Below are 17,309 nucleotides of genomic sequence, written 5' to 3' on the forward strand. Positions count from 1 at the left end.
CATCGGTAATGCTGGAATTCAATATGGTGTTAGCCATGATGACAGCTTCCATTCTCGCAGATACACGTTCAGTCATGTGCTGGACGGTTTCTTGGTGAATGGCAGCCCATTCTTCACGGAGTGCTGCACTGAAGAGAGGTATCGATGTCAGTCGGTGAGACCCGGCACGAAGTCGGCGTTCCAAAACATCCCAAAGGTGTTCTATAGGATTCATGTGAGGGCTCTATGCAAGCCAGTCCATTACAGGGATCTTATTGTCGTCTAACCATTCCGTCACCGGCCGTGCATTGTGAACAGGTGAACAACCGTGTTGAAACATGCAATCAACATCCCCGAAATGCTCTTCAACAGTGGGAATCAAGAAGGTGTTCAAAACATCAACGTAAGCCTCTGCTGTGATAGTGCCACGCAAAGCAACAAGCGGTGCAATCCCCCCTCCATGAAAAACACGACCACCCATAACATCACCGCCTCCGAATTTTACTGTTGGCACTACACATGCTAGCAGATGATGTTCACCGGGCATTCGCCATACCCATACCCTGCCATCGGATCGCCACAATGTGTACCGTAATTCGTCACTCCACACAGCGTTTTTCCACTGTTTACTCGACCAATGTTTACGCTCCTTACACAAGGCGATGCGCCGTTTGGCATTTACCGGCGTGTTCTGTGGCATGTGAGTAGCCGCTCGACATGTGAGTAGCCGCTCGATCATGAAATTCTTCTCACCTCCCGCCTAACTGTCATAGTACTTGCAGTGGATCCTGAAGCAGTTTATAATTCCTGTGTGATGGTCTGGATAGAGGTCTGCCTATTATACGTTACGACCCTCTTCAACTGTAGGCGGTCTCTGTCAGTCAACAGACCAGGTCGGCCTGTACGCTTTTGCGCTGCGGTTGTCCCTTCACGCTTCCACTTCACTATCACATCGGAAACTGCGTAACTTGCGATGTTTAGGAGTGGAAATCTCGCCTAAAGTCGTATGAGGAGTGACACCCAATCTCCTGATCAAGTTCGAAGTGCGTGAGTGCGAAGAGTGCCCCATTCTGCTCTGAGGTCGTTGATATGAAGTACCTGGCAATCGGTGGCAGCACAGTGTACCTAATACGAAAAACGTATGATTTTGGGTATGCCCGTATACTTTTGATCACATATTGTACTACTCTCGCTAACGCAATGGACCATCTTCATACCGATTTCTTCGGTGGTTGATGATGACAACTGCTTTCTGTACAGCCACATGGACCGTTGATTTACAGGGCAAGCAAGGTACACTCGCATCGTTAAATCTCTTGTTGTGTCCTTTCTGGTCACCTAGGAGTATTTTTGTTAGCAGTTTCCGTCAATTTCACCCCGAACCGGTGCATATCTCTGGGGTGTGCTATTCACAACGTATAATACCATGCGCCTAACTTTTGTGAATCAAAATTATCATTTATCACACATTTTATACAAAGCGTGTGACTGAATTTACATTGTGAACTGGACAGCTGACATGGAAAGCACTTTAGGTCTCATTACTTATAAGATGTCGGAGAAAAATTAGCGTGTTGTTCTGCCTTAACTTTGGCATGGCTGTAAATAAGCAATGCTGGTTTTTTTCTTTCGTTTCGGGATCAATTTTAATTACACTATATGCTGCTTATTAGTGTTTCTAAATGGAAGAGAAGCTTACTACACGAGAAAGAGTATGCGAATACTTTAATACTCTACTTACCAGAGGCTGAATACCGTTGGCGAGCAACTCGTCGATGAGGTTGTTGTAGTAGTCGATACCAGCCTGGTTGATGACGTCGAGGTCTCCGTTAGGCAACACTCGTGACCAGGCGATGGAAAATCGGTACACGTCCGCCTGTTGGACAACGAAGTATTAATAGTTGCAACGAAATGAGTGGGGATTAATAACTGATATCTCATTGTTAAATCGTGTATTAATGCTGAAATTACCGAATAAGACATATCTAAAACTGTAAACACCGGGTTAAATCAGTATAATAGAAGAATAAATAGTGTGCCGGAGGATGGTTACAATTGGATATTTTTTGCGCTTTGTGGACTAAACAAAAAAAAAAAAAAATTGAGAACATTTCAGATAAAATCACACTGCATTTTTGTAATCTAAGAGAATATTTAATGAAATAGCCCTGGAAATTATTTATAATTCAGAAAATCTGTTAGACCTATGAACAGAGATTTAGAAATAGGCATTGATAGAAACAAAGAATGCGTTGGGAAATTTTGTGTAATATACAACAAGAGTACTTTTTAATTATTAAATGGATGATTGGATTCAGCAGTGGAGGGCCAAAATTAAGGACTGCACGCATCTTAGATAGTACTCTATTACTTGTAATATATTTCCTCACCACTCGATACTAACTGACGAGGAATTTTTACAAATAACCCGCGGTTAGAAAACCGGAACTCGCTTAGTGAAATGTAGTCACTGGAAATAAACATACAAAGAGTGTAAAGTGATTAAATTTACTAAAGTGCAATTACATCGTTTCCAATATGAATGGCTAATAAGAACTTCTTTCGAATGGAAGCTTTGTTTGTAACTTTTTCAGTTTCTGTTATGACAGCTCTTCTCGTTTATAACATTGGCAACGTAAGCTCGTAGGCTCTCTCATCAATATGGAAACGAGTAGAATACGCGTCACCGTTCTGTTGCCCGCCTGTCTTGTCTTGCTTTACATAATAACCACAGTAACAATATAATGCCAAGATAGTTCACAAGTACTCATCACTGTCACTAACAAGAAACCAACACAAATGTGACCCACTGGGAAATATAGGAATACTGTACCTCTGTTCATCAGGACACAACCTGAGAACCTACGAGAGTTTCGGGAGAAAGGGAATATGGCCCACTGGATAAAGCACTAACTCACAAAAGCGACGAATAGGTTTTAGATCCTGTTCCCATCACAGTTTTCCATACTTCAGTTGAATCGATTAACTACAAGACTGCATTTGTTGTTTGGAAAGGACCAGACCGAATACCTTTTCCATCCTACCTGTTTCAACACCTATTCCATGAATACTTAATTCGTCGTTGACGACAACCCATCTCCATATCGTTTTGGTTTTAAAGAAATTCTTTTGCCTTTTTCTACGAAGTGTGCTAATCCTGTAACTACTTCTGGAACGCAACTAAGAAAGACGAATTCCCGACAAAGACAGAAATAGATGTCCCCTCTAGCAATAGATTTTCGTACACATGGTTTTAATAATATTGCAGGTATTTTCGGTTCACCAGTGAGGCAGCAGTAGCCGACCGAGACTGGCCCAGCAACAGGGAAATAACCGCTTTTGTGTCATTTACGAGTTCCTAAACAGGAGCGAATTTCATTGTATCATCTGTGTGCTTTAATAGGTTAGCTGCTTAGTTTCGATGTGTAAATTTAATATCTAATAGCCACAGTTGTCTCGTTTTCGTTTGCGTCGGAAAGTAAATCAGTTTTTTGACATATTGCAAGTTCCTAATCAAGGGCAAATTATTTAGTTTCACCTGAGTGCTTCGGTATTTAGGTTTTCGAATATCTGCGTATTACTAGACACAGTTTGTGCGTTTCCATAGGAGTCTAGAGTAGAGCTACGCAGCACGTGTCGATAGTCCGTTTACCTGCATAGTTTAGATTTCCACGGTCTTTAGTATGAACAGGGACTGCGATTGTTGTGTGCTCTCAGCTTCAGGCTGTGATATCTTCGGTTACACAGCTTGAGGCTGCAGTGGATTGGCACCACTGTTTTGGGCCGGCTGTGGAGATCCAACGGACGTCCAGCACGTCAAAGTCCTCCGATCGGTCCTCACCGGTGGTCAACGCAGTTACTACTGGCAATGAGGCTGTCCCTTCACCTGTGGTCGAGTGGGAGTCCACACCGGGGCGAAGCAAGCGGTGAAAGACTTCCCAGGCGGCCGTTCGTAAGGCCTCCACCGTTTGTCTGACAAACAGGTTCCAGATGTTGTCTGTGGTTGGCGCTGTCGCTCAGCGAGATGCTGTCATCTGTTCTGTTTCATAGGAAACCACTCAGCCTGCAAGATCGGGGCAATTGCAGAGGGTTGGATTATTGCTAATTGGGAGCTCCAATTTTAGGCGCGTTATGGGGCCCTTTAGGGACTTGGCTGACAAGAAGAGTAAGAAAACCAATGTGTACTCCGTGTGCATACTGGGTGGAGTTATTCCAGGTGCGTAAAAGGTCCTCCCGGATGGAAACTGCAGGTGGTTGCTCACGTCGGTACCAGTGACGTGTGTCACTTTGGATCAGAAGAGATTCTCTCTGCATTCGAGCTGCTAACAGAAGTGGTACAGGCTGCCAGTCTGGCTTGCAAGATGAGAGCAAAGCTGACCATTTGCAGCATAGTCGACAGAAAGACTGCGGATCTCTGATACAGAGCCGAGTGGAGGGTCTGAATCAGAGGCTTAGACGGTCCTGCGACCGTGTGGGCTGCAGATTCCTAGACTTGCGCCAAAGAGTTATTTGCTTTCGGGTTCCGCTGAATAGGTAAGGTGTTGACTATACGCACGAGGTGACTACATGGGTAGCAGGGGCTATCTGACGCGGACTGGGCGGTTTTTCAGGTTAGAAGGTCTCGGGAAAACACAAGAAGGGCTTCAGTCACAAAGGGTGCAGGCTGAACACAGGAAGAACGTAGATACAGGAACCATTGGTATAACAGTTGTAAATTGTCGTAGCTGTGTTGGGAAAGTACCAGAGCTCCAAGCGCTTATAGAAACCACTGATCCTCAAATCGTTATAGGCACTGACAGCTGGCTAAAGCCGGATATAAGCTCAGCCGAAATTTTTGCGAAGAACCTAACGGTGTTCGGAAAGGATAGGCTAAACACGGTCGGCGGTGTCGTGTTTGTTGCTGTCTGAAGTAGTTTATCTTGTCACGAAATTGAAGTAGATACTTCTTGTGAGTTAGTGTGGGCTGGGGTCATTGTTGGCAACCGGAGTAAAATAATTATTGGATCCTTTTACCGACCTCCCAATTCAGATGATACAGTTGCTGAAAGGTTCAAAGAAAACTTGAGTTTCATTTCAAACACGTAACAGACTCATACGATAATAGTTGGTGGTGACTTTAATTTACCCTCGATATGTTGGCGAAAATACATGTTTAATTGCGGAAGTACGCATAAAATATCATCCGAAATTGTGCTAAACGCATTCTTTGAAAATTATTTCTTGAAGTTATTTCATGAGCCCACGTGAATAGTAATGTAAACCAAAAACACACTTGACCTCTTAGCAACAAATAATCCTGAGTTAATAACGAGCGTCAAAACCGATTCAGGGAGTAGTGAACACAGGGTTGTTGCAGCGAGAATGAATATTGTAATCCCCAAATCCTCGAAAAATAAGCGAAAAATACACCTATTCAAAAAAGCAGTTAAAAATTCACTTGACGCCTTCCTAAGAGACAATCTCCACTCAATCCAAATTAATAATGTAAGTGTAGACTAGATGTGGCTTAAATTCAGAGAAATAATATCGGCAACAGTTGAGAGAGTTATACCAAATAAATTAACAAACGACGGAGGTGATCCTCCTTGGTACAAAAAACGGGTTAGAACACTGTTGCAGGAACAACGAAACAAACATACCAAATTTAAACAGACGCAAAATCCTCAAGATTGGCTATCTTTTACAGAAGCTCGAATTTAGCGCGGACTTCAATGCGAGATACCTGAAACAGTTTCCACAACGAAACTTTGTCTCGAAACCTGGCAGAAAATCCAAAGAGATTCTGGTCGTATGTGAATTATGTTAGCCGCAAGAAACAATCAATGCCTTCTCGGCCCGATACTATCGAAGACAGTGCTGCCAAAGCAGAGTTACTGAACACAGCCACCAGAAATGCCTTCACAAAAGAAGACGAAGTAAACATTCCAGAATTCGAATCGAGAACAGCTGCCAACATGAGTAACGTGGAAATAAATATCCTCGGAGTAGTGAAGAAACTTAAATCACTTAATAAAAGTAAGTCTTCTGGTCCAGAACGTATACCAGTTAGGATCGTTTTGGAGTATGCTGATGCCTTATCTCCATACTTAACAATCATATACAACCGTTCGCTCGACGAAAGATCCGTACCCAAAGACTGGAAAGTTGCACAGGTCACACCACTATTCAAGAAGATAGTAGGCATAATCCAATAAATTACAGGCCGATCGTTAACGTCGATATGCAGCAGGATTTTGGAACATATATTGTGTTCAAAAATTATGAATTATCTCGAAGAAAACTGTCTACTGAGATACAGTCAACGCGGGTTTAGAAAACATCGTTCCTATGAAACACCACTAGCTCTTTATTTACATGAAGTGTTGAGTGCTATTGACAATGGATTTCAGATCGATTCCGTATTTCAGGATTTCCGGAAGGCTTTTGACACTGTACCACACAAGCGGCTCGTAGTGAAATTGCGTGCCTATTGGAATATGTGACGGGATTTGTAACTTCCTGTCAGAGATGTCACAGTTTGTAGTAATTGACGGAAAGTCATCGAGTACAACAGATGTGATTTCTGGCGTTCCTCAAGGTATTGTAATAGGCCCTTTGCTGTTCCTTATCGATATAATCGATTTTGGAGACAATCTGAGCATCCGTCTTCGGTTGTTTGCAGATAACGCTGTCGTTTATCGACTAATAAAATCATCAGAAGCTCAAAACAAACTGCAAAACGATTTAGAAAAGATATCTGAATGATACGAAAAGTGGTAGTTGACCCTAAATAACGAAAAGTGTGAGGTCATCCACATGAGTGCTAAAAGTAACTCGTTAAACTTCGGTTACACGATTTACACGATAAATGAGTCTATTCAAAAAGCCGTAAATTCAACTAAATACCTAGGTATTACAATTAGGAACAACTTAAATTGGAAGGAACACATAAAAAATGTTGTGGGGAACGCTAACCAAAGACTGCGTTTTATTGGCAGGGCACTTTGAAAATGTAACAGACCTACTAAGGAGACTGCCTACACTACGCTTGTCCATTCTCTTTTAGAATACTGCTGTGCGGTGTGGGATACTTACCACATAGGACTGCCGAAGTACATCGATAAAGTTCAAAGAAAGGCAGCACGTTTCGATTTATCGCGAAATATGGGAGAGAGTGATACAGGATTTGGGCTAGAAGTCTTTAAAAGAAAGGCGTTTTTCCTTGCGACGGAATCTTCTCACGAAATATCAATTACCAACTTTCTCCTCCGAATGCGAAAATATTTTATTGACAACGATCTACATAGGGAGGAACGATCACCTAGATAAAATAAGGGAAATCAGAGCACGTACGGAAAGATATAGGTGTTCATTCTTTCCGCACGCGCTATACGAGATTGGAATAATAGAGAATTGTGAAGGTGGTTCAATGAACCCTCTGCCAGGCAACTGAATGTGATTTGCAGGGTATCCATGTGGAAGTTCACCCATAGATGCTTACCAAACCAAATCATTTGTGAATATGATCAGATGCAACGTTTTCTTTCTTTCTTTTTTTTTTCGCAAGATAAAGTTTCGGGAGTTATGGAATACTTTGTAATGAACTCATAATGGGTAAGACAGTCACCAGTTTTCTTTTATCCCGATTAAGATGAGGAGACAATATCTTGAAGACAGGCGTGGCGCCGGCCGTGGTGGCCAGGCGGTTCTAGGCGCTACGGTATGGACCCGCGCGACCACTACGGTCGCAGGTTCGAATCCTGCCTCGGGCATGGATGTGTGTGATGTCCTTAGGTTAGTTAGGTTTAAGTAGTTCTAAGTTATAGGGGACTGATGACCTTAGAAGTTAAGTCCCATAGTGCTCAGAGCCATTTGAACCATTTTGAACAGGCGTGGCGTTGCAACTTGCAAAAGAAGAAGTTGGTATGCTTGCCATTAGAAATTATACTTACGTTGAGCGTCTTCAGCATCTGCACATCTTGCTGGTACTGATGGTAAGAATCGCAGGCGACGTCACCGGTGTCGCCTCCAATGATGAGTTCCGGATGGTTGTGGAACATGTAGTCCTGAATGCTCTCTCCCTTGCCTGTACAGACAATAAATAATATATATTATTGACTTGGACAAGCAACAGTAAGGAACGTATTGAACGCACACGTTATTATAAACGTTAAACATAACGACGCCTTTTCAAATTCATAGTTTTCTTTTCCTCTTCGTTATTTTGCTAAGGAATACACTTAATGCTTCTGAACCCACCATCTTCATTCCAGGCTCCTTCTACCTGATACGCGGCTGTTGCAGCTCCAAACATGAAGTCCGCCGGGAATCGGTTGGTGGCATTCTGTGCAGAAGCAACGGCCAACACAGCCGTAAAGGTGATCAGCAGCCTCATCGTTGGGAGTGTCCAGAGCCTTTGTACGACCTGCTGCAAGCTCTACGTATATATATAGTGTAGTTAGGCTATAATTTCTTAAGTTAGATAAAAGAAGTTAATTTTCTTTTATCATACGTTAATCAGCACGTTTCTTTAGGGAGAGTCGCTGTTCTTACCGATATTATTGGAAAGATACCGAAGTAGCTTGTTGAAAATCACACAGTGCTATCAGCAGAGACTTTCTTATCAGTTACGTTTTGTGTATTCTCGTCTCAATAACACGTGAGTCCGATCATTAGCAATGTTGACCCTGAGAAAAAAGAAGGTAGTCACTCATTACATGGAAATAAATGAATGATGGTTTAGGTAAATAATAATTCGAAATTAAAGAGGCAATAACTGCTTATTCTTTTGGAATAACTGTATCAACATAATTCTGTGAACAGACAATTTCCTAGTAAATAAAGAATAATTATAGTTCATAAATGGAGCACTAGTGCAGTAATATTTTAATTGTAACATCCTCTACCAAAGAATGTTTAATCCATACATATTAGAAAAATGGATCTTTGAGGAGTAGTCAAATGGTTCAAATGGTTCAAATGGCTCTGAGCACTATGGGACTTCTGAGTTCATCAGTCCCCTAGAACTTAGAACTACTTAAACCTAACTAACCTGAAGACATCACACACATGCATGCCCGAGGTAGGATTCGAACCTGCGACTGTAGCGGTCGCGCGGTTCCGGACTGAAGCGCCTAGAACCGCTCAGTCACTGCGGCCAGCAGTTGGCAAATGAAAACATAACACACGCCACATCCGGATCACGGAATGGATTGAAAAGTAATCACCACACGTGTTAAGACGTTAATTCCAAGGAAAGACAAGACGATCAGTTCCGGATCAGCAGAAGGTGGTCGGCCGCTGACGGATCCACAACCGCACCTATTTTGGTACTTCCTCGCCCGACATCATGTCTTTCTTCAGGTCACCGAAGAAGTGAAAAATCACACGGTAAAGACCTTGGCAGTACGGAGTATATTGCAGTGTATCGCTACCAAACCGTGATGCGTACTCTTCGTCCGATTGTCAGTGTGGGGGTGTGCGTAATCGTGCAACAAGGTGATGCTGTGCGACAGTATTCTAGGAGTTTTGACTTGGTGACCGCCGCAGTTCCTGCAAAGTGTCTTCATTGCTGTTTGCATTGATTGTGATTCCTCGCTTGTGCACAGGTCCCCTGCAATCGATAACGCTCGTCCCCATACTGCCAATTTTACGAATGCTACGCTTCAGTGGTTTCGTTGGGAAACACTGCAAAGTCCTCAGTACAGTCCGGACCTTTCATCATATGATGTTCACATCTTTGGTGATTTGAAGAAAGACATGAATGATCGTCGGTTTCAGTTGGACGAGCTAGCGCAAGAGTGGGTGCGGTTCTGTAACAGTAGGTGCCCGAGGGTGGTCCAAAACACAAGAACTGATCGTCCCTCCTGCCAGTGCCATGAATGTCTTAACGCGTATGGTGATAACATTTGAAGGGTCTATTCCACGGCCCGGTTGTGGCGGATGTTCGCTTCTCATTTGACTGCCCCTTATTTGTACACGTAGGCGTATCTGGGCTACACTCTAGTGGTCTAGTGCGCGATCGCTCTACCTCAATGCGGTGTGCCGCACTTTGCCCTCTGCCCACACCAGTCTGACGGGCACCCTGAAACCCTAGGTGACAACACGCTCTCTACAACCACCAATTTCTGTGCGGCATGTTTCACCGGCACATACCCACATCAGAAATTCTTAATTTACTTCAGCTACTCACGAGCAGATCTTTCGTCTATACGTATGCCCACCGCGAAAAAACTGTTACCACCTTTACTGCCAGCAATACTCATCAATATGATCGCACACCAGCGCCCCGAAATTGGCAGGAACACTGTGTGGTGAGCATTACACATGCCGTTTCCACCTGCTGCGGCGCGTGGTTTGTGGTACGGTGCTATGAATGGGAAGTTCCCTCTTTGTCTGACGGACGATCCCCTGTGTCCCAGATACTCAGTCGATGATTCGGATGGTCACCGCCTGACTTGCGACGCGACCGGCGTCTGCTGGCTCTTCACGCAGCTCATTCTGGCGTTATTCTTGCGGCTGTTGCCGGAGTCTGTCTCCCCTGACTATTATTAAGTCCCAAAAGAGTACATTTTCCACCTGCCAGGACGAATGCTGCTAACTGGCTAAAATGCATGGCCTCTTACTACATATTTCGTGATGTACACGAAGGCAACTCGACCCTTTGTCCCTTCTGATGATGACTCATGCGAATTTCCGTCACCACTCGGAGTACAGGATCCACTTCGCTAATTACTTAGGTCCACTATCTGTGCTCACTGGGTCCTTCCGGGTATGAGCCGCGTTCACTGAAAAAGATTCTGGAGCATATTGATCCCTTACATACAGATTAGGAGGGAACGCCTACCAACAGACGAGAAGGCGGGTCGGACGCTCGCTACGGCAGTCCTAGGGTGTTTTGCTCACAAAAAATAAGTAAGTACATAAATAAACCTGCTTAATCCTCTCCCTGATCCTACAGCAAGTTGCGTGGGCGTGGCGCCGCGTGGGATTAGCCGAGCGGTCTAAGGCTCTACAGTCGTGGACTGTGCGGCTGGTCCCGGCGGAGGTTCGAGTCCTCCCTCGGGCATGGGGGTGTGTGTTTGTCCTTAGGATAATCTAGGTTAAGACTAATGACCTTAGCAGTTAAGTCCCATAAGGTTTCACACACATTTGATTTTTTTTTTTTTTTTTTGGGCGGGGGGGGGGGGGGGGGGGGTTGGCGACGGGACGGCAAGGCCTCGGTTGTCGACCCCTGCCGTAGCCATCTGCTTCCGCAACGGTTTCTTAGTTTATTTTCTTTTCTTTTAATAAAAAGATGTAGTGTCTTTGCTTAATAATCCGAACTTACTCGGTCCTGGGTTCGAACCCCGTCAGTGCCTAAATTTTTAGCAAAAATGATTAGCAATGGCGGCCGAAGACTTCCGTCATAAGAAGTAAGAAGTCACACAATCTCTGCTAAACGCCTTGTCAAAGAGGGTGGAGGAACGGACAGAGGATCAGGGCACACTCTGGCTCTTGGAATGGGGAACTGCCCCTAGAAGTCGAATTATCGACGTCATGCGGATACAGAGCGCAATGGAAACCACTTCATGAAAGACACATAACGTGTATCCAAAGAATATATGGACTGTAATCGAAAAAGTGTTGTGATGATCGCTCCATTGGCGAAAGATTCCGGTCTAGTGCACCATTTGGATCTCCTGGAGAAGACTCCGAAGGGTGAGATGACCGGGACAAAAAGACTGAATAACAAACGAAAGGATAATGTTCAAAGTGTTGGGGCATTGGATATCAGAAGTTTGAACGTGGTTGGGTGGCTAAAAATATGAAAAGGAAAATGTAAGATATAGATCCAGTGGGCGTCAGTGCAATGAAATGGAAAGAAGACAGGAATTTCTGGTCAAACGACTATAGGATAATATCAACTGTAGCAGAAAATGGTATAACGGTAGTAGACCCTTGATCAATAGGAAGGTAGGACAAAGAGTGACCAGTTTAGTAGTAGGGTTGTTCTCATCAGAATAGACAGGAAACTACCACCGACAACAATAATTTAGTTATTCATTCTGTCGTCACTAGCAGAGGCCGAAGAGACACAGAAAGTATATTAGGATACTGAACGGCTAATTCAGTACTTAAAGGGAGATGAAAATATGATAGTCATGAGGGATTAGAATGAAGTTGTAGGGGAATGCGTAAAAGAAAAGGTTACTGGAGAATATGGGTTTGGTATTCGGAATGACTGAAAGACTAATTGAGTTGTGAAATAAACTTCTGACAGTAACAGCGAATACTTTGTTCAAGGATCCCAAGACGAGGCGGTATACTTGTAGAAGGCAGGGAGATATGGGGGTACTTCAGTTCGATTACATCATGGTCAGACAGAGATTCCGTACCGAGGAGCAGATACAGATTCTGATTAGTATTTAGTAGTGATGAAGAGTATCCTGAAGCTTAAGAGTGTAGTAAGAAAGAAACAATGGGCAGAAGATAGGATACGGAAATACCAGGAATGAGGATATACTTGGAATCCTCTGAGGTTACAGAAACTGCTATAGTGAATAGGTCAGTAGGCAGCTCAGTTGAATAGACGTCTCTAAACAGGATAATCACAGAAGTTGTAGAGAAAAATATAGGTACAAAAAAGATAACTGAGGAGAATCCATGGATAACAGAAAAAATACTTCACCTAAACGACAGAAGAAGGAAGTACTAAAATGTTCCGGGAAATTCAGGATTTCACAAATAAAAGTGACTTCAGAATGAAAAAAATAGAATGTGCAGGGAAGCTAAGGCGAAATGATTACTTGAAAATTTGATGATATCGGAAAAGAAATGCTTGTCGGAAGTACTGACTGAGCGTGTTATGAAAACAATCTTAGGTGAATCTAAGAGGAAGGGTAGTAACATTAAGAGTGCACTGGAACTCTACTGCTAAATGCACAGAAAGAGCGCGTAGTTGGAAACAGTACATTGAGGGCCTCCATAAGTGGAAAAACTTGTCTGATGACATGACAGAAGAAGAAACAGCAATCAATAGGGAAACGAGTATTAGAATCAGAATTTAGATGAGCTATGGATGTTTTAAAGTAAAAGAAGGCAGAAGGTGTAGATAACACTTCATCGGAATTTCTAAAATCATTGGGGCAAGTTACAACAAAACAATTATTCACGTTGGTGTGTAGAAAGTATGAGCCTGGTGATATACCGTCAGACATACGGAAAAATATCATTCATACAATTCCTAGCATTGCAAGCGTAGAGAAGTACGAGAATTATCGCACAATCAGCTTAACATCTCATGCATCCAACCTGCTGATAAGGATACTATACAGTAGAATGTGAATCGGTGGAGTAAATGCGTAACTCCAACAATTTCGTTACTCAAAAGGACTTAACTGTGATATTAGCTGACAAATCCTGCATTGCCTGGATATCCATTTTGCCAGTTTTCTATTAGAAACTACAAAATAAACTGTTTTTGTAGTGGAATATAAAAGAAATTGATTTCCATGTTTTCGTGACGGTACACCTCTAAAGTTATGAAACAGTCGTACAAAGAAATATGCACAATGTACGAAAGTGTAATTACTATTTCCCTGACAACTTCTATACGCTGGGTGCAGCTGCTCCGGGTGTATACAACGCGATTTTGCAAATGTCTCTACTTCAGTGTCTCTTCATAGCTCTACACCGATCAGCCAGAACATTTATGACCAATGACATACCTGTACTATCGACATAAATCCGTTCAGGAAATAGCAGCATGACTGCTAGTCAGACACACACATGGTGTATCTACACTCCTGGAAATTGAAATAAGAACACCGTGAATTCATTGTCCCAGGAAGGGGAAACTTTATTGACACATTCCTGGGGTCAGATACATCACATGATCACACTGACAGAACCTTAGGCACATAGACACAGGCAACAGAGCATGCACAATGTCGGCACTAGTACAGTGTATATCCACCTTTCGCAGCAATGCAGGCTGCTATTCTCCCACGGAGACGATCGTAGAGATGCTGGATGTAGTCCTGTGGAACGGCTTGCCATGCCATTTCCACCTGGCGCCTCAGTTGGACCAGCGTTCGTGCTGGACGTGCACACCGCGTGAGACGACGCTTCATCCAGTCACAAACATGCTCAATGGGGGACAGATCCGGAGATCTTGCTGGCCAGGGTAGTTGACTTACACCTTCTAGAGCACGTTGGGTGGCACAGGATACATGCGGACGTGCATTGTCCTGTTGGAACAGCAAGTTCCCTTGCCGGTCTAGGAATGGTAGAACGATGGGTTCGATGACGGTTTGGATGTACCGTGCACTATTCAGTGTCCCCTCGACGATCACCAGTGGTGTACGGCCAGTGTAGGAGATCGCTCCCCACACCATGATGCCGGGTGTTGGCCCTGTGTGCCTCGGTCGTATGCAGTCCTGATTGTGGCGCTCACCTGCACGGCGCCAAACACGCATACGACCATCATTGGCACCAAGGCAGAAGCGACTCTCATCGCTGAAGACGACACGTCTCCATTCGTCCCTCCATTCACGCCTGTCGCGACACCACTGGAGGCGGGCTGCACGATGTTGGGGCGTGAGCGGAAGACGGCCTAACGGTGTGCGGGACCGTAGCCCAGCTTCATGGAGACGGTTGCGAATGGTCCTCGCCGATACCCCAGGAGCAACAGTGTCCCTAATTTGCTGGGAAGTGGCGGTGCGGTCCCCTACGGCACTGCGTAGGATCCTACGGTCTTGGCGTGCATCCGTGCGTTGCTGCGGTCCGGTCCCTGGTCGACGGGCACGTGCACCTTCCGCCGACCACTGGCGACAACATCGATGTACTGTGGAGACCTCACGCCCCACGTGTTGAGCAATTCGGCGGTACGTCCACCCGGCCTCCCGCATGCCCACTATACGCCCTCGCTCAAAGTCCGTCAACTGCACATACGGTTCACGTCCACGCTGTCGCGGCATGCTACCAGTGTTAAAGACTGCGATGGAGCTCCGCATGCCACGGCAAACTGGCTGACACTGACGGCGGCGGTGCACAAATGCTGCGCAGCTAGCGCCATTCGACGGCCAACACCGCGGTTCCTGGTGTGTCCGCTGTGCCGTGCGTGTGATCATTGCTTGTACAGCCCTCTCGCAGTGTCCGGAGCAAGTATGGTGGGTCTGACACACCGGTGTCAATGTGTTCTTTTTTCCATTTCCAGGAGTGTAGTATCACTGAGCGTGCTGTCCGTGTGTGGAATAGGGAATGCGCGCGATCGATGTGAGTTTGACTCAGGGCAAATCGTCTTGGTTCGGAGACTTGCCACAAGCATTTGGGAAATTGTACGACTTTTCGAGTGTTCGAGGAGTGCTGTGGTGGGTGTCTTCAACACGTGGCGAATCAGAGGTAAAACCGCGTCCAGACTTCGTGGGATTGGAAGGCCACCCCTCATTACAGATGTCGGGCTTCGTAGACTGGGCAGACTATTAAAACAGAGCACTCGGTGAACTGTGGTGGGTGAACCATGATTTATTTTCAAAGAATATTCTTAAGAATTTATTTTATTTACTAGTGATTCATCAAGAACATTAACACATTTAATCACACTATGCAAGCATGAAAGTAGTTGCCAGGGAGTAACTGATGAAATCATAACCAAATTTCTTTTTACAAATGGGAGTTTTATTCACTTTAAAAGTGCCTAAAAGCATTTTCTTAAAAGAAACAGATTTAAAATTATAATCAGAAAGCATCCTCTAAATATCAAAGTTAAAATTTATTCAGTGGCTGAAAGAAACAAGTTTTGACTGTATGAGCTTTCGGGCAACCTCCCTTTTGACAAGGCCGTAGTTACGACCGCTTACAACAGCCTCTGAAAGACTACATTGGTGCAAATCCGCAACACACCAGATAACTTTATACTAAGAGTTTTAATAGTTCAAAGAAGCACACAAACTATGCACCCCCGCAGGAAGGATGGAAATGGTACAAAACACTAACAATTAAAATATTAACCTTGCCACCGAAGGTGCAACTTGATTTTGACTTCTAAAAAAAGTCTTACGGTGAAAGGGTGACAACTTTATATACTAAAATGATAATTTAAATAAAAGCCCATGGAATGCAATATTATATAAAATTCTAAAATATTGGCCAAAAAATAGTTAAGATAATCAAAGCATCCACGTGTGTACTGCCGCTCTACAGTGTCCAACGGGCACAATATTTCGGCGATCATATATGTCGCCTTGATAGCTTCAGGTTGGATGAGTCAGATATTATTGTGAGTTTTGACGTCGTTTCCTTGTTTACGAGGGTACCCCTGCGAGAGTCACTAGAATTGATTAGTCAGAAGTTTGACGGGAAGACCACTGAACGTTTTAGGCATGTCTTGACTTCCACGTGTTTTCTTTTTAATGGAGAATACTACGACCAAACGGAGGGAGTCGCCATGGGTAGCCCACTATCACCGGTGGTAGCGAATTTGTACATGGAGAACTTCGAGGAGGAAGCCCTGTCGTCATCCGAATGGAAACTTACTTGCTTTTTCCGTTACGTGGACGACACGTTCGTCATTTGGCCACATGGTATGGATAAACTCCTTGACTTCCTTACACATGTAAACTCCATACACCCCAACATCAAATTCACTAAGGAGACTGAAACGGAGGGTAAATTACCTTTCTTTGACGTCTTGGTCAAGAGAAGGGCTGACGGCATCCTAGGTCATGGGGTGTATCGGAAGACAACGCACACTGATCTGTATTTGCACGTAGACAGCTGCCACCACCCTTCACAGAGGAATGGGGTACTTAAAACTCTAGTACATATGACGCGCACTATCTCTGACGCAGAGAGTCTACCCCAGGAATTGGAACATCTGAGAACTGTATTTCGGAGAGAAAATGGGTACTCAGAGTGGCAGAGTCAACGTGCTCTCCGCCCAACCACTACAGCGCAACCTGTGGAGATGGATGAAATCACGAGGGAGCAGGTAGACACTGCGTTTGTTCCATATACAGGCGCACTCTCGTGGAAAATCGCCCGCATTTTGAAGAAACACCGGGTCGGAACTGTGTTTTGTCCTCCGAATAAAACTCGTGCACTGGTGGGTAGCGCTAAAGATGACCTCGGTTTACGGAAGGCCGGCGTGTACCAGATTCCGTGTCAATGTGGCAAGTCGTATATTGGTCAGACGATTCGTTCCGTCAAGGATCGATGCCGTGAACACCAGAGGCACACTCGACTGGTGTATCCGTTCAAGTCGGCGGTCGCTGAACATTGTTTGTCGGAAAATCACGCTATGGAGTATGAACACACGAGATACTGAGACAGCGTTTTTAGAGAGGCCGTTACACTCCAAGCAATAAATT

General features: G+C 44.4%; 1 protein-coding gene across 1 annotated transcript in view; it reads right to left on the bottom strand.

The window, feature by feature from the left end:
- LOC126413109 (myrosinase 1-like) overlaps positions 1 to 8,353 on the bottom strand; it is a 43,158-nt gene extending 34,805 nt beyond the window's left edge. Inside the window, exons 1-3 of the mRNA XM_050083001.1 lie at positions 8,218 to 8,353; positions 7,911 to 8,044; positions 1,721 to 1,855 (exon numbers count right to left, since the gene is read on the bottom strand). Of these exons, the coding sequence (XP_049938958.1) occupies positions 1,721 to 1,855; positions 7,911 to 8,044; positions 8,218 to 8,353 (405 nt within the window). The remainder of the gene's footprint in view (positions 1 to 1,720; positions 1,856 to 7,910; positions 8,045 to 8,217) is intronic.
- Between the last annotated feature and the right edge of the window lie 8,956 nt (positions 8,354 to 17,309).

The sequence above is a fragment of the Schistocerca serialis genome, chromosome 7 (assembly GCF_023864345.2).
Source record: "Schistocerca serialis cubense isolate TAMUIC-IGC-003099 chromosome 7, iqSchSeri2.2, whole genome shotgun sequence".
Taxonomy (NCBI): domain Eukaryota; kingdom Metazoa; phylum Arthropoda; class Insecta; order Orthoptera; family Acrididae; genus Schistocerca; species Schistocerca serialis.